Source organism: Periplaneta americana, chromosome 4 (assembly GCF_040183065.1).
Source record: "Periplaneta americana isolate PAMFEO1 chromosome 4, P.americana_PAMFEO1_priV1, whole genome shotgun sequence".
Lineage (NCBI taxonomy): Eukaryota > Metazoa > Arthropoda > Insecta > Blattodea > Blattidae > Periplaneta > Periplaneta americana.
The window spans coordinates 75,115,326-75,136,881 of record NC_091120.1 but is presented as its reverse complement, the minus strand read 5'-3'; the positions used below and the strand labels follow the sequence as shown (position 1 = coordinate 75,136,881).

Sequence of the window (21,556 nt, the reverse complement as noted above, 5' to 3'; positions counted from 1 at the left end):
AACAACATGTTAAATGTTAAACTGTTTACTGTTAACATCCCAACATGTTGATTGAACATGTTAATGCTAATTTAATGTAACACTTTGTCCACACTGTTAAACATGTTCAACTTTACTTTCCTTGCATAGTCCACCATAAACAATCTATGATATTTTAATGTAGGTAGTGTCTTGTTTTCAAACCTTAGACAATGGACTCAGATGAAGATGATTTGGCTTTTGTAATTGCCTCTATTGCTTGTTACAAGGCCTTGAAAAGGAAGAAATGAGAATGTGGATGCGGCAATATCTTAGTAAAAGATACACTGCAGAAGACATTCTAAACGAGCTTAAAGTTGAAGATCGATTTGGATTCAAAAACTTTCTGAGAATGTCAGAACACGATTTTAATAATGTAGTGCTGCAAAAATTATTTTCTGTCATATCAAAGGAAGACACACAATTAAGAGCAGCCAGTGTGTGGCAGGAGAGCAATATTGCGACTCTATTAATTACATTTCCTAAGTTGATTCTGTGTTATCTCAAGAATTATTGTGTCAGTGTAGTGATAATTGCATATATATTGTACAATAAAAATTGAAATGTGTCGTGGCTGTGATAAAAGTGTTCAAAATTGATTTCCAGCGCCACAATCCCAGTGATAAACGTGTGAATATTTGTTACGAGTCTGTTGAAAGTGGCTGTAGGAAACTCTAGATTCACCAACGAAAATTTCAATTTTGTCGTCAGTCATTCCTAAATAGATGTACACTTAATGGTAAAAAGAATGGACTGATTCTTGGTCAATAGAAATGCTAAGTTCTATCGCGTGGTTCACTCGTATAAACGCAACGCAATGCATTGATGTGGTGTCTCTTCATTGAAAGTCGTCCGTCTACAATGTAGTTAATCTACGAGAGCTTTGTGTGGCATAGTGGTAAGATGTTTGATTTCCATACTAGAGGTTGTGAGTTCGCCTCCTAGTATCCATATATTTATTTCTTCACATACTCCACCTGGCAATCAACACATCTCTCCCAATGAGAGATCAGTTTCTTCATACCATCACTGTAGAATATTTTACTTTGATGAAGAAATGACAGCCTCACTTCTGTCTGCACTGCATCATCAGAATCAAAATGCAGGCTTTTCAGGTGTTCTTTAAGTTTTGGGAACAGATGGCTCCAGATCAGGGCTGTATGAAGGAAGATCAAAGACAGTGAAACCAAGTCCCATTCTGCATGAAGTTTTCAGAAACCTAGTTCCGCGATTATGCCTGCACATGCTCCTGTGATATGCCACACTTGACTGACAACTGCTCTTGCATTATGCGACGATTCCATCTAATGAGTTTGACACAACTCTGATGAACGTCATCAACTGCAATATACAACATTGTACTTCGTCCCTTGTCACACAAGTTGAGAGTCGCACCAAGTTCATTACAAGCATGAATAAACCAACATCGTACAGTACTGATTTCTGCATACTCATCTCCATAAACAGCCTTCATTCTCCCAATGAATGTCAATTGGGACCACATTTTCTACTGTTAGGAACTCTATCACACTATGTACCAACATAGTGTTGTTACATGCCGCCATGTTTCAGACTATGATTCATACATTCTAGCGGCAGAGGTCTGAATGTCAGTGAAGCAGGAAAGTTAACTGAATAGAATATATAACATCTAGTACTCAGAACTATGTTAACAATAACACAAAAATATTAGGAGGCATTACTTTTCAAAACACACTCATAAATAGGTGAAGTGGTACTCACCTAGATGGCTGCCCGCTCCTGATGAAAATGTCTGCTTCTCTATATTATCTCTCAATTTAATGAAAACCACATTTCGTTACATTCACAATCACAAACAGATTACGGTATTTCATATCAGGAAGCACAATTCAGATGATCCGCATTCTTGAATTTGGGTTACAAATGTGAATATATCGCACCTCCCTGCATTTTTATAGTATGTTTTGAAAAGTGAACTAAGGACACAGAAATGAAATCATTACCATAAATATATTAACACATAATTTTATTAAAATAAGCTGAATGTCCAAAACAATTGTTTTACAGTCTTTTACTTCAAAAATTAAATCCCCCCCTAGGATTTATGGGCGGTAAAATAAGTTTATGCTCCCGTTCTTTCACCTTCTGCTCACGCCGTTTCTGAAAATCAAAGAAATAAAATTTCTTAGATGGAAACTTCACTAAAATGTGACTTCATATTCGATAGAAAACAACAGTTTAATCTCTAGGAATATATATATACCTCACTAGTTCAGAAGTTTACTACATTAGATTGTCATTTTATTATTAATAATATTTCCTCCTATTCCCTGCTTCAATTCTCCTACATATGACGAAAATCAATAGCAAAGTGTTGCGATGTAGCAATATTGTCTCCTACAAATGACAGAAACAGAGAGAGATGGAGAAAGAAGTCGCCTCTTTATTAGATCAATACTGCTGACATGCATTTAAAAGTAAATTCGAAAACATGGGATGTCATTCAGGGCTGTCATATGTATCTTATTAACATAGATTGTCCAGCAATGGAATACTGTGTCCCAAGCTCTAGACTGATAGCAGTGTCCTGGGATTTTCTGTCACATTCTTCCACATCCGCCACAATAAGGAAAAACTCCACTCCGAAAATACAATTATTAAACAGTTACTATGCACATAAAAATGTTTAAACCGTTCTTACACAAACAAGTGACGTCAAAAACATGACTGATCATTGAATTGAGTTGAATTTAGCTTTGATGGTTAAATAATTTTAGTCACAACGTAAAATATGTTTATTTAATACAGTAATATGTTACTTTAGTTCATACTAAAGATACCTGGATTCCACAAACCACGGATTTGAGAAATACGGGTTTTCAGCCAAAGAAAGCAAAAATGGTATGTTTGAAGTCCCCCCAGGTCAAAATATTGGTAAGTTTAATCGCGCAAAATAACGTTAAAATTTTTGTTTCAGTACGAATTTATTCGAAATTATATTTTTCAAGTGAAGTTTTGATTTCCTTTTTTTTTTTTTTTTTTTTTTTTTTTTTTTTTTTTTTTTTTTTTAATTAAAGTGTCCGAAGATGGATACTCATGTACAAAATTTTGAATCTAATATCCAAACCATATTTCGAATGACTTTATTTTTAAGTACTAGGTAGAAATAGACTCACTGTTCTGTGGTGCCTATTAGTTTATATTATTCACACACAGGATGGGAGACTGTTACACACACTTCTCTACACAACTGATAATGTGTTAATACGAGGATAATTTCATAAATAATACACAGGTTGATAGAACTGTGAAGTGGATGATGCAACACCAATGAAAATTAAGTCAGTTGCAGTTGACTGATTGAGGAGGAAGCACGTATGTTCGTTTAGTCCATAGCATACTCTGTGTTTAGGTAGCGAAAGCTAGAAATGAAGCCTACATGTGTCTCGGGTATTGTGACGATTGAAGATCAAAGATCGAATCTTTACGTGGCAAAACTCCCCCCACAGAAATCCACGCTTCCACAGTGCTTTGAGTGGAATTTGTGGTGAACTTACAGTAGACCATAGTACAGTTTCTCCTTGGGCTACTCGTTTTCGTGATGATCCTGCCAGCAAGTTTGCAACGTCCAGGTGTTTCTGCTTCCATTCAGCAGTCAAGCAGTGAGGGACCCATTGCACAGAAATTTTTCTCTTCTTCAAATTTTTTGACAAAATATGGAATACTGAATTTGGTGAAATCCCCGTAGCTTCTGAAAGTTCCTCACATGTTGCTCGAATATCTTCTTGAAGAGCATCCGCCACAAGTTTCACACTTTGTTCATGTTCTTGGTCTTCCTGGTCTTGCATCAACACGAAAACGAGTAGCCCAACAAGAAAATGTACTACAGTCCGCTATAAGCTCACCACAAACTCTGCTCCGCTGTGGATTTCTGTAAGGTTGCCACATTAAGATTCGATCTTTAATCTTCAATCATCACAGTACCCAAGACATATGTGGGCTCCATTTCTAGCTCTCATTACCTAAACACAGAGTATGCTATGAATGAAACGAACACACGTGCTTCTTCCTCAATCCTTCAACTGCAACGGACTTAATTTTCATTGGTGTTGCGTCATCCACTTCACAGTTATGCTAACCTGTGCTTTATTTATGAAATGGCCCTCGTATGTAGAAAGAACCTTAAGATCAGGGTGACCAGATTTTGAAAATAAAAAATCAGGACATCCTTATGCGATATTAAATTGCCCAAGATATTAGTTGTACAAACTAAATTAAATAAAATTATCATCCTTACTTAAATTTCTGTGTTAATGAAAAAATATCTCACAAGAAAGGAACAATTTTCAATTGTTTATGATTGGATGAATCAATCATTATAGAGATGAACCTAGCTGCTTCTGATTTCTTTACAATGGTATTCATTGCAAAATGGGCCAGCATGTTCACTAATATCTTCTCACAATTAGTGTGATCGCAAATAAAATCCATTGAACGAAAATTGCACTTGTGTTTGATGGTGTTATAAATGCCTTCTTATGCTACAAATTATTCTTTTCCCACGACCGTTACCTTTAAAATAGATGTCATTTTATCGAGCAATGATGATGATAAAAAGCTACGTTTTTGTGCTTTTTTGTTGATGTGGTCATTGATGCCAGTTCATCAACAACTTGATATTGAAAATGTCGAGTTACACAGTGTAACTTACAGTACATTCTACTTTGTCTTCCCACTTTTATTTCGAAATGTATAAAAAATCATGAAATTTATCACTCAATAAACACTTAATTTTTGTCATATAAATGAAAGTCACAAATATAGTATAAATAAGAGGTACATGCTACCAAGGAAAAGTACCAAATGACCAAACCGGAAACATCTCTTTTCAGAAATTCATTGGTTACATTCTCCTCACAACGATTGCTGGAAATAGGACAGATAAAACAGTTGGTCTTACTAATCAATAAAGACTTGACTTGACTTTTCGGAAAATATTGGTATCGGCACAAATCCAGCTATTATCACAATGAACAAGTGATCATGTCTGGTCGCAATGCTTAAGATTCCCTTGATGATATGGATTTCTAATCTTTAAAGGGGGTAATGTATTTTGCACGATTAAAGTCAAAAAGTATATATTTTAAATGTGAAAAAGTAACACACAGTTATTTTTTATGCGAAATAATAACAAAATGAACCAATTTTTATACCAAAATTTAAGGTCTTCATTTACTGCAAAATAGGATCGCTAATTTATATATTTTCAAAACGATTGTCTTACTTCCTTCTTCTTTTATACTACTGTATACGTATATCATTATGATTAAGAGAAACAAGCATAATGCTCTTTGATGACGACTAGATCATAGTACAAAATAGAGAAGACAATTTACAAAACTCAGTAAGCCTATTGCATTTAAACAAAATATGAAAATATCATTACAACAAACTAAAACTACAGCTTTTCATGGATTATAGAAAAAATATGAAACTTCCAATTTCTGAGACGTGATATTCCCTGTTATTAAAATCAAGATATAAATAATAAATTTCAATAAACATGTGGAATTATATAAAGGAGTCCTTCTTATAGGAGTATTCACCTTCATACTGGTAGACTAGCAGAGATGAGGATGGTCTAATCAACCAAATCTAGAAGCGCTAGTAATTAACTTCCTCATGATATTGTGTATTTATCTCTTTTTTCGTGTTTTTTATTTATTTTTACATTTTTATATTATAAGCAACTATAAACTTCTGATTAAGGTTCTGTCTGATACGTACATCTATTATTGGGCAGTACATCTCACTTGACGAAATGTGTCACAGGAAGAACAACAGTTTGTATACATCTGAAGTCTGATTAGTGTAACATGTAGCTAGTCAGCGATGTATGCAATGGAGGAGGATAGGAATTGGACAACCTACCCCATTATCTTCTGGCTTAGTTGTCTCATGAGTGATGCCTTATTGGTGTCACTTATGAAGTTAAAACCTTCTTCAGACTGCAACTATAATTTTGTACTACCTATTGTAATTGAAGCGTTGGCCTATTATAGACAAATAAATACATAAAATGTTCTAATTACTAACAAATTATGATTTTAAATAATATCTTAATATATGAATATCATCTCTAATGGATGTGATTCGGAAAGCATGGTCATTTGCAAGTACAGCATAGCATTCCGGTATTAAATTTCGTTCAAGATTTCAGTTTGGCATTTCGCTCACAATTTGAATTACAGTGTAATAGTATTTGGCAGCAATCATTAACAAACTGAACCATGAACAGCTTCCTGTTTTAATTGTGTTCCCCCCTCCACAGTTACTCATTGCCCTTCTTTCTTTCCATGTACAGTGAGTAACATCTGAATTCACAATGCATAATAATTATATTCTTGAACATTATTTTAAAATGAGAAGTAAAATAAAAACATTGCACACTCTCAAGTACTCGCCGTAAAGCCTAAAACAAACTTCAAAGTTACATCGAAATTCGCTGCTTTAAAATGCAAAATACACATATTGCAAATAAGTTTGAGGAAGAAATCCTTTTCTAAATTCACACACACCACTTCTTTTCCTTCACCCTTCTTCCATCCTCCCACTAATATGACACACTCAAATTTGAATAATTACATTCATTACGACATTCCCTAGATTGGAACAAACCAAATATAGTTTAATCCGTGAAATTGATGATTATGATGACTTTTCTTTTGATATAGGGGAGCTACAGGAGATCAAAGGAGCCATGAACCTATGAAGTTAGAAAATCACTGATAAAGACACATACTTACCTGAACGAAGTATTTGTTTTTTACAAGCTTTAATTCTTCGTTCACTTCTTCCAACTCAGATTTGTACTCTGATGCTTGTGCTTTGTACATGTTCAATTCGGATGTCAGACACTGAAAACAATAAAGACAAAAAAATATTTTATCAAATTACTGCCGTCACTGCCACCACTACCACTATTATTATTATTACTTACTTACTTACTTACTTACAAATGGCTTTTAAGGAACCCGAAGGTCCATTGCCGCCCTCACATAAGCCTGCCATCGGTCCCTATCCTGTGCAAGATTAATCCAGTCTCTATCATCATATCCCACCTCCCTCAAATCCATTTTAATATTATCCTCCCATCTACGTCTCGGCCTCCCTAAAGGTCTTTTTCCCTCTGGTCTCCCAACTAACACTCTATATGCATTTCTGGATTCGCCCATACGTGCTACATGCCCTGCCCATCTCAAACGTCTGGATTTAATGTTCCTAATTATGTCAGGTGAAGAATACAATGCGTGCAGTTCTGCATCGTGTAACTTTCTCCATTCTCCTGTAACTTCATCCCGCTTAGCCCCAAATATTTTCCTAAGCATCTTATTCTCAAACACCCTTAACCTATGTTCCTCTTTCAGAGTGAGAGTCCAAGTTTCACAACCATACAGAAGAACCTATAATATAACTGTTTTATAAATTCTAACTTTCAGATTTTTGGACAGCAGACTGGATGTTAAGATCTTCTCAACTGAATAATAACACGCATTTCCCTGCGTTTAATTTCCTCCCAAGTGTCATTTATATTTGTTACTGTTGCTCCAAGAAATTTGAATTTTTCCACCTCTTCGAAGGATAAATCTCCAATTTTTGTATTTCCATTTCGTACAATATTCTGGTCACGAGACATAATCATATACTTTGTCTTTTCGGGATTTATTTCCAAACCGATCGCTTTACTTGCTTCAAGTAAAATTTCAGTGTTTTCCCTAATCGTTTGTGTATTTTCTCCTAACATATTCACGTCATCTGCATAGACAAGAAGCTGATGTAACCCATTCAATTCCAAACCCTGCTTGTTATCCTGAACTTTCCTAATGGCATATTCTAAAGCGAAGTTAAAAAGTAAAGGTGATAGTGCATCTCCCTGCTTTAGCCCGCAGTGAATTAGAAAAGCATCAGATAGAAACTGACCTATATGGACTCTGCTGTATGTTTCACTGAGACACATTTTAATTAATCGAACTAGTTTCTTGGGAATACCAAATTCAATAAGAATATCATATAATACTTCCATCTTAACCGAGTCATATGCCTTTTTGAAGTCTATGAATAACTGATGTACTGTACCCTTATACTCCCATTTTTTCTCCATTATCTGTCGAATACAAAAAATCTGATCAATAGTCGATCTATTACGCCGAAAACCGCACTGATGATTCCCAATAATTTCATCTACGTACGGAGTTAATCTTCTCAAAAGGATATTGGATAAAATTTTGTACGACGTCAACAAAAGACTATTATTATTATTATTATTATTATTATTATTAGTATTATTATTATTATTATTATTATTATTATTATTAATATTAATATATTATATTATATAAAATTTAATAATGATGATTTAATCAGTAGTGATTATTCGATTTTGGTAATGTGAGGTGACAATCACGAATTTAAATTAATATTAAAACTAGCAAATAACTTGGATCATAGGAAACACAAAGAAACTGCATGTATGGGCTGCTCAGATGACCCCACTAGCCACTCTAATGTAAACTTTCCCGACATTTCACAACCACTCGTTATACACTAATAAGTAAGTTACTATTACTAAACTTTGGACAAATCATAGAATTGAACAATCCTGTCTCCTGATGCAATAAATATTTATTGTATTACATCATAACTTACCTGAAAATATGATATTAAAAAATTCTGTCTTCTGTTAACTCATCCTCTGTTTGACAAGCAGTAGCACAGTCTTTAACTCCTCATTTTTTCTCACCTATGTTCTTCTTCAATTCCATTACTGACATACATCCGTTTTATTAAGGTATATTCTCTTAACTTGCTTCATAGCCGACTGACTGATTTTATGAGGGCTGGATCTGGGACAGGTCTGTATGGTTAGGCATGCTTTAGTTCATTGCACGATGATTGTCTCAAGTCCGACAGGTGGCCTGGATGGCATTCGTGAATCCAGTGCTGACAAGTGGCCATCATGCTTCAGCCCTTGATGTCAGGTTCCATTAGGCGGACAAGTAGCCAGATATGCCCCAAACTCTTCCTGACCTGATGCTGACAGGTGGACCATCCTGCCTCAGCCCTTGATACAGCCAGGTCCCATCTGCATACGAGGATGCCTGACAAGCCCCAGGGGTCTGGAGCCCAAACCCTTCCTGTATCAGCATCGGAAACCCATACTACTCCCAAGATTTCACTCCATTGCAGATGATAGATGAAATGAGAGGAGGTGGAGGGTGGAAACGGGGATACCACGAGAAAAACCTCCCTGCAACGTCTGTTTTGTCCATCACAAATTTCATCACGACCTGGCTGGGGATCGAACCTGGGTCACCTGCGCCAGTGCGCCAACACTTGAGTCACAGATGAGGTTAACTTTCTTAATACATCTATACTGTTTTATTTTACCTTTCAATTCCTCTCCGGTAAGCTGGTCACTTAAATTTAGCGTCACTTCCTTTTTATTAAAATACCCATTACCTGCTAGTAAATCACATGATTTAGCTATTTGAACGTCCCTAATGATTAGGACATTCTTCTCACCCCATTGTTCAGCACAAGAATGAAGATGGATACAATTTCGAAATATTGTGAGGTTTTTACATATTCACTAGTAATTGAAAAATCCAGGCAGCACCTCTTTCGACTAATTTCTTAAGCTGGTATTCTGAACAGTATGAGTAACAAACCTTTATTTTCTTGTCTTTGTCTTGAAGAGCATGTTGAGTTTGTTGGAGGCGGATAGCTACATCTGGCCCTGGCTGGCGGGACAGGAGGTCCTGTAGTTTTTTACACATCTTTTGAGATTCTTGTAGCTGGCCTTCTCGCTCACTTACTGTTTGTGATAGCGCCTGTAATCTCTTCTGTAGAAGCTGATTCTTCTGGATAAGCTCATATGTCGTTGGATCTGATCCCTGCGTTCAAAGAGAAAGAACAATAATAAATACACAACCATCAAGATACTTGCATTATTATGTTATGTACCTCTTCATATACTGTAAAATAACAACTGTAGAGGTTCTCTAAGACGATCTACCAGATTTTCAATGGTTTTTCGACAGGAAAAAGAAAAATCATGGAAGATAGAAACACCTGTAATTCAAGAATGAGTAAAGCTCTGTATGTTCTTGCGAGAGGTATGCTTGAAAACCCACCAGAGCTTTCTAAGTCTGGTTTAAGATATAAAACAAAAATTACAGCTACTTAAATTAAAATAAAATTTGCTATTAAAACACAATCCCTTAGAGTTGTTTTACACTTAATATTATTTAATTGTAATACGAGATGTAAGAACATTTCTGCAGACATTAAAAAATGAGTAATTTGAATTATCCGTAATTGATTAACTAGCGGACTTACTCGTGTTAATTATGTAAGTTTGTGCGGCTTACAGCTGTTTCGGTGCTTAACACACCATCCTCAGAGCCTACTAGATCTCGGTGTCATCTCGAACTTCTCTGCCTGTTATGTGGGTGCGTTTGATTGTTGAAAGGTGTTGAATAGTGGAGTCAAATAGTGTGTGTGTGTGTGTGTGTGTACTGAAATTGATCTGTGTGTTGAAAATTTGATCAGGGCGTGTTTTAATGTGTTTGTATATTTCGTATTGTTCTAGTGTGTTGAGTTTTTGGTTCTTGGGTTGTATGTGTAGGATTTCCATGTCTGCATTTATGTTATTGTATGTATGGTTAGCACTGGTTATGTGATCGGCGTATGTAGATGTATTGTGTCCTCTGGTTATTGCTTTAATGTGTTCTTTGTAGCGTTTGTTACTGGTGGAATCAAAACAACTCCAATAGCTTCTATGAGATTCCTCACTAATATTAACAGCATCAAAATGACAATAGAAGAAAAAGCACTGATTCAATATGAAAAACTTATCAGATTACCAGGAAACAATTGGCATTCATACAGTCCTCTCTGTAGATTGAAAACTCAAAAAAGTTTCATATCCATTGTTCAAGAATTAAAACAGAAAATATTCAAGTGTTAAAAGTAGTGTACGCAAGAATCAAAATGGATTAAATTATCCTCTCAGTGAGTGGTTACATATTTTACAGATGGATCCTATTTAACAAATAATGCAGGTAAGCCTAGTGGTGCTGGTGCAATATGTTTGCTTTCTTCCTTCTGTAGATTCAAACACTAACTGGTAATACTATTTTGAAGATGAAATTGTGGTTATTCTTTCAAGCTTACAAAATCTGTATCGAACTGATAAATTTCAGAAGAGTATGATACTGATATTACCAGATTCAAAAGAAATTATCCTTGCTATAGCATCAGATGTAACAGCAAAAAATCTCAGTACCTATTCTACAGTAGAGTGTCGTAAAATTTTAAGACAATTGATAATATTAAATAAACTTTTGCTACACTAGTGGATCCTAGCATATTGCGAGGAGGAAGGTAACCAGGCAGCTGATTTCCTGGCCAAGGAAAGTAGCAAAATTAATCCAAAATCATTTATACCTGTATCTTACTACTGTATTAAAATAATAATGAGATCAGAATACATGTATAACAATTTAATAAAGAATTACAACGCTTCTAAAGCAAATAGAAAAAATTGGGAGTTATTATGCAGTATATCTAATTTAATAATTAAACTTCACGAAACTCTGTGGGCAACATTCAGGTTGCTTATAGATTAAGATTGCCTTAGTAAACATTTACACAGAATTACTGATATTGCAAAATTTCCTACATGCCCTTTCTACAATCTTAATTAAGACTGGATCAAGATCATCTTCACTGTCCAACTTTTACTCAATTTTCCAGTCTTCCTGCTAAATATTGGAGTGCTGTCAACATTAGATACAACCAAAGTCCTACACCCACAGATCCCTGAACAGCAATTTCCTTCGCCCTTCAGGCAGTAGAAATCCTCTTCGGAGACATCTAAGAAGCCCTGGGAAAGCCAAAGCAGAAGTTCTATGCAGTGTTTGTGGATTACTGCAAAGCTTTCGACAGCATAAACAGGCGGACACTGATGGAGAAACTCAAGAGCATCAAAGGATTAGATGATCACATCCTTGTACTCACCCACAACATACTTGCTCAAAACTTCATAAAGATAGACGACACGGAACAGAAGTCAAAGGAAGTTACCCGGACCAGAGGGTGCCACGGAGAGATCCACTAAGCCTCCTACTTTTCAATGTTTCGACAGTAGATGTCATACAGATATGCATGCCCTCAGTGGTGATGTATATGTACGTCAACATGGTGCTCAACTCAACCAACAAAAATGTTCTACAGGAAATGATAAACAATCTCGCAGCATGGACGGATAGAAATTGGCTCACCATAAATCAAAGTAAGACCCTTACTTACTTACTTACTTACTTACAAATGGCTTTTAAGGAACCCGAAGGTTCATTGCCGCCCTCACATAAGCCCGCCATCGGTCCCTATCCTGTGCAAGATTAATCCAGTCTCTATCATCATATCCCACCTCCCTCAAATCCATTTTAATATTATCCTCAGTGATTGCACCAATTCATTTGATTATAAAGGTTCTGCACAATAGTACTTTTATTCCTTCGGTTCTGGTGTAAAATGTGCAATAAGAAACTCCGTGTCAATTGCAAGCTCTGTTTGTTATGAGACTTTATCCAACTTGAGTTTGTAGCAGTGGGTATAAGAAAATTTAGTTACTATTTCAGGTGCTGAAAAAAAAATCGTCATTCTTAGAGCTTCATATGAAATAGTCTACACAGGTAAGTGTGTGTGCCCAATTTACATATATTTTTTTAAGATTTTCAATGTCCTGTTTCCACGTAATTATGACGAACAAACTAGTCCCCCACCCCATAAATTTATTTCAGACATGATTTTCAATTATAACCCATTCATGTCGACCTAGGGTCACCTCTTTTCCTACTCCCATTGGGCATCAAATTCATGATTTATTTTGTACCTTCCATGTGACATTCTCTGGATATTTCCTGATCAGAAAAGCTGCTTACTTTCTCTTTCATCTAGGATTTTCCTCTCTTATAATTATTCACAGTATTCGATAATAAATTTTATCTCCATATTTTTCAGCATATCATATCCTACCAAATATGAATAAAATTCGTAAAAAGCCTTAGGTATAAATGGAGAACAGAGACAGACAGACAGAATCGGAAAACAATGTTCTGTTACATCACGATATTAATTTTTAAAAAGATAATATGAAACAATACAATGGACATATTTCACAAAGAGGCACTCACTTCTAGTATTCTCCAGCGATGGAGATTAGGTGGATTCTGCAGCTCTTCTTCAAGTGCGCGAGCTTTTGACTTTTCTCTGGTCACGTCTCGTTGGAGATGGAGTATCTCTTGGCGCATATCAGTCATGTTGACTATACTGCGTGACTGTATGTTTTTCTCCTGTCTGAAAATATTTCAAAACATTTTCATATAATATACAGAGGGTGGCGAAAAAATGTATACACACTTTGACAGGAGATATCTATTTAATATATTTTAAAGTTGGACCGAAAAACAACAGTAATGTGTAGTATGATGTCCTGTAAACAAATGAGACTCACATATGTTATGCCAGCATTGCTGTGAGACAGGTCAATCAACAACAAAATGGATCCAAGATTATTGTTTGAACAGCGGAAAGCAATTTTGTAGTGGTATTGGAGAACTGAGAATGTTTTTGAAGTTCAACGGCAATGAAGACGTGAGTACACAACAGAACGACCAACGCGACTAACAATTGCACACATTCATGACAAATTTGAGATTCATGGTACCCTATGCGATATTTACAAGGGAGATCTGGGAGACCTCGCACATCAACAATTCCTGCGTCCTCGGCTTTGGTTTTGGAACGTTTTCAGCACTCATCGCAGAAATCTACAAAGCAATGTGCACGTGAGACTTGGATTAGCAGAACCAGCATATCTCGTATTATTAAAACAGCAAAGTTGAAAGTTTTCATCCCAAGACTTTTGCATGCATTAAATGAAAATGACCCTGGTCGGAAAATGCAGTACTGTGAATGGTTTCGGAACGTGGTGCAAGAGGATGAGGCCTTCGTAACAAAAGTTGTTTGGTCCAATGAGGCACAATTTAAGTTGAACGGAACTGTTAACCCGCATAATTGTCTACTAGTGTGCAAACAATCCACATGTTTTTGTGGAAAAGGCTGTTAATTTACCTGGAATTAATGTTTGGTATGGGTTGTAATCTAGGGGTCTAATTGGATCATTCTTTTTTGATAGAACAGTAACTGGCTAAGTGTACCTGGAACATGTTACGCACATCCATCTTACCCGCCATTTATACACTCTATGAAAATGAGGAATTTTACTTCTAATAGGATGGTGTACCGCCACATTACCACCGAGATGTACGTGCGTACCTTGATGACAATCTTCCAGGGCACTGGATAGGACGAAGAGGTTCGATTGAGTTTCCGTTGTGTTCTCCGGATCTAACTCTGTTGGACTTCTACTTATGGGGGACTCTTAAGAATGTTGTTTACCGTAGAAAACCAGCTACACTGGCAGTACTTCAGGAAGAAATTGAAACAGTATGTGCTGCAATTGCTGAGGACACTTTCGCAAACGTTGCTCGAACAGTAGTTCAGTTTACTCAGAAGTGTGTCGACGCCCATGGTGGTCATTTTGAGCAACTGTTGTAACTGTAAAAGTCTAATATGATTAGTCCTCATCATTTTCTGTTTGTGTGAATTCAGCTTTGTTATGTTAACATAGGTTTTTCTTTGCTTGAAGTGTGTATACATTTTTTTGGTACCCTCTGTATTTAGGTAATGTTGTAAGTTTTCAACTCGAATACGATTAAATGAATAAAACTGCATATTTTCAGAAAATGATGTGTTAATGATTTATTTCTTGAAAAATTATGGGCTTGATTACTACCGTCATTTAACTGACCATTAGTAGAGCTGTTTCAGGTTCTTTTTGCTATGTAAGTTAACATAAAAACCAGTAGAAATGTAGGTCCCACGAGATTTAGATGGAACATTAGACAAAGGTCTCAAAACTGGAATGTCTGGGATCACTAATCAAATCCTTAAAAACTAGCACGAAGGAACAGAACAGAGTTCTTTGTATTAGTTGGTTTGTTTCTTACCTAAGTGCAAGGCAACAATTTGTTGAAATAGGCTCAATAAAATCATATCCCACTATCATGAAAAGCGGGGTGCCCCAGGGTTCCATACTTGGCCCAATTCTATTTCTTCTGTATATAAACGACCTTCCCTCAAGGATAACACAAGCTAAAACCGTTCTCTTTGCAGATGACACCAATATTGTTTTCAATGCTCTTGATAAAAATAATTTACAGGAGAAAATAAATGAAACCTCAAGACAACTAGAACAGTGGTTAGCTAGCAATAGACTAAAACTGAATTTCAGTAAAACCGTTTGTATGTATTTCAGTCAGAAACAACTACATGACTCCATTGAAATACTACTTAATAATACTGGAATAAAGGACGTCGATTGTACAAAATTTTTAGGGATATGGATTGATTCCAACCTCACGTGGGAAAGTCATATTCAATTCTTAACTGATAAACTAAGTCGTTTGTGTTATGCTTTCCGTGTCCTAACCAATATAACTCCCAAGGAACTACTTAGAGCGGTTTACTTTGGCTATGTTCACTCTGTATTATCATATGGGATAATTATCTGGGGGTCGTCATCAAAACTTGCACAAGTGTTTAGACTGCAAAAGAGAATATTGAAAATTATAAAGAAAGTACCTATTCGCTCGGATAGTAAAAAAATATTCATAGAGTTTGATATTTTGCCCCTACCTTGTATTTACATTCTTGAAACAGTCTGTTTCATCCACCAAAATTATGATAGTTTTAAAATAAACTCTGATTATCACAACTACAGCACAAGAACATGCAATAATTTACATTTTAATCATCATAGGTTATCCAAAAGTCTCAATAGCTTATCACATACAGGGATAAGACTTTACAACAAACTCCCTGTTGAAACTAAAGCCCTTAAAAAGTCAGTGAAACATATTTTACTTTTCCACATGCCTTTTACTGTCAATGAGTATCTTAGTTTAGCAATCCAAATTTAGCTTACAGTAGTTAGTATCTCCTTTTGTGTTTACTGCTCTTCTTTTCTATCTGATTCATGTCTGGGGTGAGACTGCCCAAGAAGATAAGGAAACCAAGAACCTTGTGCAAGTAATGGTCTGAAGAAAACTGTGGAGAATTGACTTCATTACTGAATGTGTTGATTGTATATTATTTGTATATTATTGTAGACATCTTGTATGTCGGAATAACATGTATGTAACCACATATTTATTATGTATTCACTCTGACGATGCCATGAAATCATTGTATTTCCTAAGGCTAATAAATATCTATCTATCTATCTAACTGTATTGCCAAATGCTACGCTACTAACCTGCCGTTAGCTTATAGCTATTTAAAATCTAGTTATCAACTCTTCAAGGTTTAAGAGAGCTCTCCTGTTCTGGCCTCATGTTTCGTGCCATCTTCTTGCTGGTCTTTCTACATCTCTATAGCCAGAAGGTTAATATCTATATATTTGTAGTGAATTACGGGTATTATCCATTCTCAAGAGATAATTTTTCCACTTTTTCCTGTATGTCATAATTTTTTCATTCAACAAAAATATCGAAAATATACAGTATATCTTCATTTTTAATTTGGTATAATCTAGTACATCCTGTTATTGTTCGAAGGTATTTCATTTCTGTTGCTTGTATATGATTTCAATCTTTCTTCCTTATAAACAGTCCACATTTCTCAACCATGTAATAAACCGGAACAGCCATTGTTTTATAGAATTTTAGATTTGTTTCCCTTAGTCTTTTTCATTCCAATTGCTATTACTCCACAAATGTGTTGAACTTTATTTAGTTTATTCTATACTTCTTCATTGTTGTTTTTATGTGTTACATTACAACCCAGATAATTAAAATTTACAACCTGCTCTACTACTTTTTTGTTGTTTAAAACTATTTTTGATCTTATTATGTTTCTTCCTGTAAGGCTATAATATTTGATTTTCCAGTTAAAATGTTAAAATTATAATCTTGGGATAATTTTTGTAATTTATTCTCATTATCTTGAATTAATATCATATCATATGTCTACAAAGAGTAGCATATTAAGAGTATAATTTTTATCTAATTCCAAATGGTATTCTTTTAAGCTTCGGAGAATATCGTCTGTATAAATATTAAATAATAGCAGAGACAAAATGCATCTTTGTCTTAATCAATCTAGTCAATAGGTATTTGTCATCCACATCTGTGGAGTAACGGTAAGCATGTCTGGCCGCGAAACCAGGTGGCCTGGGTTCGATTCCCGGTCGGGGCAAGTTACCTGGTTGAGGTTTTTTCAGGGGTTTTCCCTCAACCCAATATGTGCAAATGCTGGGACTCATTTCACGAGCATTATCACCTTAATCTCATTCAGATGCTAAATAACCTAAGATGTTGATAAAGCGTCGTAAAATAACCTACTAAAAAAAAATAAGGTATTTGTCACAATAAAACTGAAACATGATCCCACAGATGGGAACTTATCAATGAAGTGCTGAGACAAGCATGCATGCAATGGACACTTACCTGAGTTTCTTTACTTCTACCTTCAATAGTCGAACGTCCTCAACTCTTTGCTGATATTGAGCTTCGCCTTTTTGTAATGTGCTCTCTAGGATTCTCAATTTTTCATTAAGCAAAGACAGTTCTTCGTTTCTCCTCATCAATTGAGTGCCTAGCATGTTTTTTTCATTCATAATCTGAAAAGAAGTTTATCATGTAACACTATTTAACACCTGTTTAAGCAATCTGATTGGAATTAAATTCCTTTTCTTTACATGAACTAAATATTTTTTAAATAACGTTAGGGGAAAGGGATACATTAATCATTGCGCACTAGAAAATTCCTGTTCTGTTCAAACTGAAGCAAGGAAGTTCCCACCATACAATTACTTGCCTGTACTTTTAATCTTTCTTCATCCATTACATGTATTAGTTTACCGTTTTTCATTTAAATTGTATGAAATAAGAGACATCATCAACCAGTAAATACCTGAGTGTGTTAGATGTCTATAAATATCAGAAGTAACCAACAAAACTTGGACACAGAATTATTTGTACCTGTTCCATTTCCTTTTTTAGCTTTTGTCTTTCTTCATCAGCATCCTGAATGGTTTTCTGTAGTTTTATTTCTTTCACATTATGGACAGCATTATCTTCTTTGATTTCTTTGAACTCGGCTTTAATTTTCTTCAATTCCAGTTTCACGAGTGTTTTTTCTTTCTCACTTCTCTGCAATGCTATAATAGATTTTAAAAGATTTTAATTTGCACATATTTATTTGTGCTTCAGTGTGTGTTGGTATTTATAAAAATACGAGGTACAGTACTGCTATTGATAAAAGGACAAAATAGAAAACAAAGTTATTCTGGATCAAACATAAATTAAAAAGAAAATAAAAATTACAACAGAATCTCAACTGGAACTTCCTAACTTCGACAAACTCTGATGATTATATTCGTGCGTTTAACAGTGCAATAATACTCTTATAATAGTGTCTCGTGAGAAAGTATCACAGCATTGCATTTCCCTGCCTCTCGACACATGCATTAACCTGTTGCTGAGAGCAGCATTAGAGCTGCACAACCAGTTATTTTAGTGTGACAGTAATTGTATTCAATAATATTGTCGATACCCTATTACATACTCTATGTGAAAGACTTATGCCGAAAATTAAGTGAAGTCTAGATGAACTTTCAGTTTATTTAGTCAATCAGAAGAAAGCTTTACTAATCCTTGAAACAAATTTCCTTACGTATGTTTACAGAACCTGTTGAAAACAATGCCCCTCAGATTTTATACACATTTTATAGTTTCATAATAAATTCCAAGAGCTCACTGCAGTTGGTCTTGTACAATTTCCTGCATTACAATACGAATCTCATTTTTCAAACCCTTAAGCATATGTAATTTATTTCTATATTCGTGCTTTCTGTGGTTAGGTAGCTCAGCTGGTACAGCAGCTGGTTACGGACTGGAAGGTCTGGGGTTCGATCCCTGGTGGTGACGGGATTTTCTCATGACCAAAGTTCCAGAACAGCCCTGAGGTTCACTCAGCCTCCTGTCAAATTAAGTACCGGGTCTTTCCTGGCAGTCAGAGCATGGTGCCAACCACACCACCTCGTTCTAGTGCCAGGGTAAAAAAATGCATGGAATTGTACTTTTATGCCCCATGTCCCTCTTGGATTGTATGGGAGTACTTTTACCTTATTGTATTTACCGACTTACCAGTACCCTGATTTGGAAATCATAAATGTTTAAATTTTCAGAACATAATAGCTAAGGTCCACACCTGTGGAGTAACGGTTAGCGTGTCTGGCCGCGAAACCAGGTGGCACAGGTTCGATTCCCGGTCGGGGCAAATTACCTGGTTGAGGTTTTTTCCAGGGGTTTTCCCTCAACCCAATATGAGCAATTGCTGGGTAACTTTTGGTGCTGGACCCTGGACTCATTTCACTGGCATTATCATCTTCATCTCATTCAGACGTTAAATAACCTAAGATATTGATAAAGCGTCGTAAAATAACCTACTAAAGTAAAAAAATAATAGCTAAATTGTTTACTGTTGATTCCATATGTTTTCACTTCTACACCTTTTTATTCACAATGGAAACTGTTTCATCAAACTTAGTATACAATTCTTTAGCACACCTTTTGGTCGCAATTCATTAGGAAATTGTCTTTTGAATTTCATGACACTTTCACAATACGACGTTTTTTATATACATATTGTTTCATCAAGAAATACACATTGTTCAACACTATAGGGTAAGTCAGGACCTCTGTGACAAACTCTGAAGAGCAATAGATCTCACGATAAGGATAATTTTTTCCTGAAACAACTCATGTTATCTGACGAAGCTAAGCAACATCCAAGAGAAAATAGATTTTAGTGACATTTATAATTATGAAATTAATTATTATCAATTTATTTCTTCAAGTACTCTTGTGGACAGGCTGAAAAAGGTGTTCAAAGTCTCAACTCTGAACATTCGTTACACCATCATAGCAGTGACTCGAACTCTGTATAACATTTTAGGTCTGTGTCGAATTTGATCAAAACCAGTGAATGTCTGTACAATCAGTTCTTCTCTGCTGTCAACTGGGGTGGCATACATAACATTCTCCATACACCCCCAAAGAAAAAAAAATCTTAGGGGCATTAAGTCAGTGCTGGCCACGCAACAGGTCCTGCTCTCCCTATCTATTGCATCCCATAGCTGTTGTTCAGATGTGTGTGTACGACCAAGCTGAAGTACAGTGGAATGCAATTCTCTGTGAGCAGCGGAAATGTGTTCCGAAGGACCTCAAGGTAAGTTGCTCCATTCAAACAGAGCGACAAAATGACAGGCCCCAGCAGGTGATCAACAACAACAACTCCAGCCCAGATGTTTACAGTAAACCTTGGCTGGAGACAGACCTGAAACACTCGACACAGTCAACAATCACAGCTACAATGGTGCAATGGTACTCATTTCATATTGGAGTGGTTAAATGGCAAGTTGTAGCCGATTTAAGTGAACACCATATTTTAACGTTTTGGTGGCTACTTCATTCACACACAACCCCCAGAATGTCTGGAGGACCACACCTGCTGGGGTCCATTGGACCTAGCTGGGAGATCTTGTTGATCACCAGCTTTCCCTCGTTAAGCCACTGGAGGACGATTTTAGTGCCATAGCAGGTCAGCACTAGGAACAGAAAAGTAGAAAGAGGAGGAAGGAAAGGAAATGAACTCCTAGGCCTCGAATGCTCTAGTGCCGTTGGGGTCGAAGAAAGTAAGAGTTCAGTCAGAGGACTGGATAGGAAAGGGTAAAGAGGGAATTAGGTATTATTACTAAAACTCCAGAAATTAGATATCTCCAGCAATATGTTCAGATGGATATCAGAATTTCTTAGTCAAAGATTCATTGCCACTAAATTCAATAACTCACTTCCTAGTTACAGACAAACATATCGAGGTGTACCTCAGGGCGCTGTCCTCAGCACAACTTTATTCAATATTTATATAAATGATTTACCCTCCCTATTAGAGGAATCAAACATGAAAACAGCACTATTTGCAGATGATATAGTTTTGTGGACTTCCGGATCTTACAGACATAGAGACAAAATTCAAAATTCTGCTCTTAAAGCTCTAAATCAACTACATGAATGGAATACATCAAATTTGATGACACTCAATTTAAGCAAAAGTAACTATCAAACATTTTTACTCGGTAAAAAGAAAGAGAATTCAATATCCAATACAATGGCCAACATCTTCCTAGGACTTATGAATCCAAATATCTTGGAGTTATTTTCGATAGTAAGTTAACATGGAGCAACCATTTGAAATACATTTCTGGAAAAGCTCGTAAAAGATTCTCCCTTCTAAAAAGACTAGCAGGAAAGAAATGGGGATGCTCTAGGAATACTTTGAACACTACATACAAAATGTTTATACA

The 21,556-nt window shown here is 35.8% G+C and overlaps 1 protein-coding gene across 1 annotated transcript in view; it reads right to left on the bottom strand.

Moving 5' to 3' along the window:
* Positions 1-1,775: 1,775 nt before the first annotated feature.
* LOC138698935 (cilia- and flagella-associated protein 58-like) overlaps positions 1,776-21,556 on the bottom strand; it is a 37,284-nt gene continuing 17,503 nt past the window's right edge. The window contains exons 5-10 of the mRNA XM_069825134.1: positions 18,171-18,349; positions 17,637-17,809; positions 13,260-13,422; positions 9,729-9,953; positions 6,807-6,917; positions 1,776-2,160 (exon numbers count right to left, since the gene is read on the bottom strand). Coding sequence (XP_069681235.1) covers positions 2,077-2,160; positions 6,807-6,917; positions 9,729-9,953; positions 13,260-13,422; positions 17,637-17,809; positions 18,171-18,349 — 935 coding nt within the window. The 3' untranslated portion in view covers positions 1,776-2,076. The remainder of the gene's footprint in view (positions 2,161-6,806; positions 6,918-9,728; positions 9,954-13,259; positions 13,423-17,636; positions 17,810-18,170; positions 18,350-21,556) is intronic.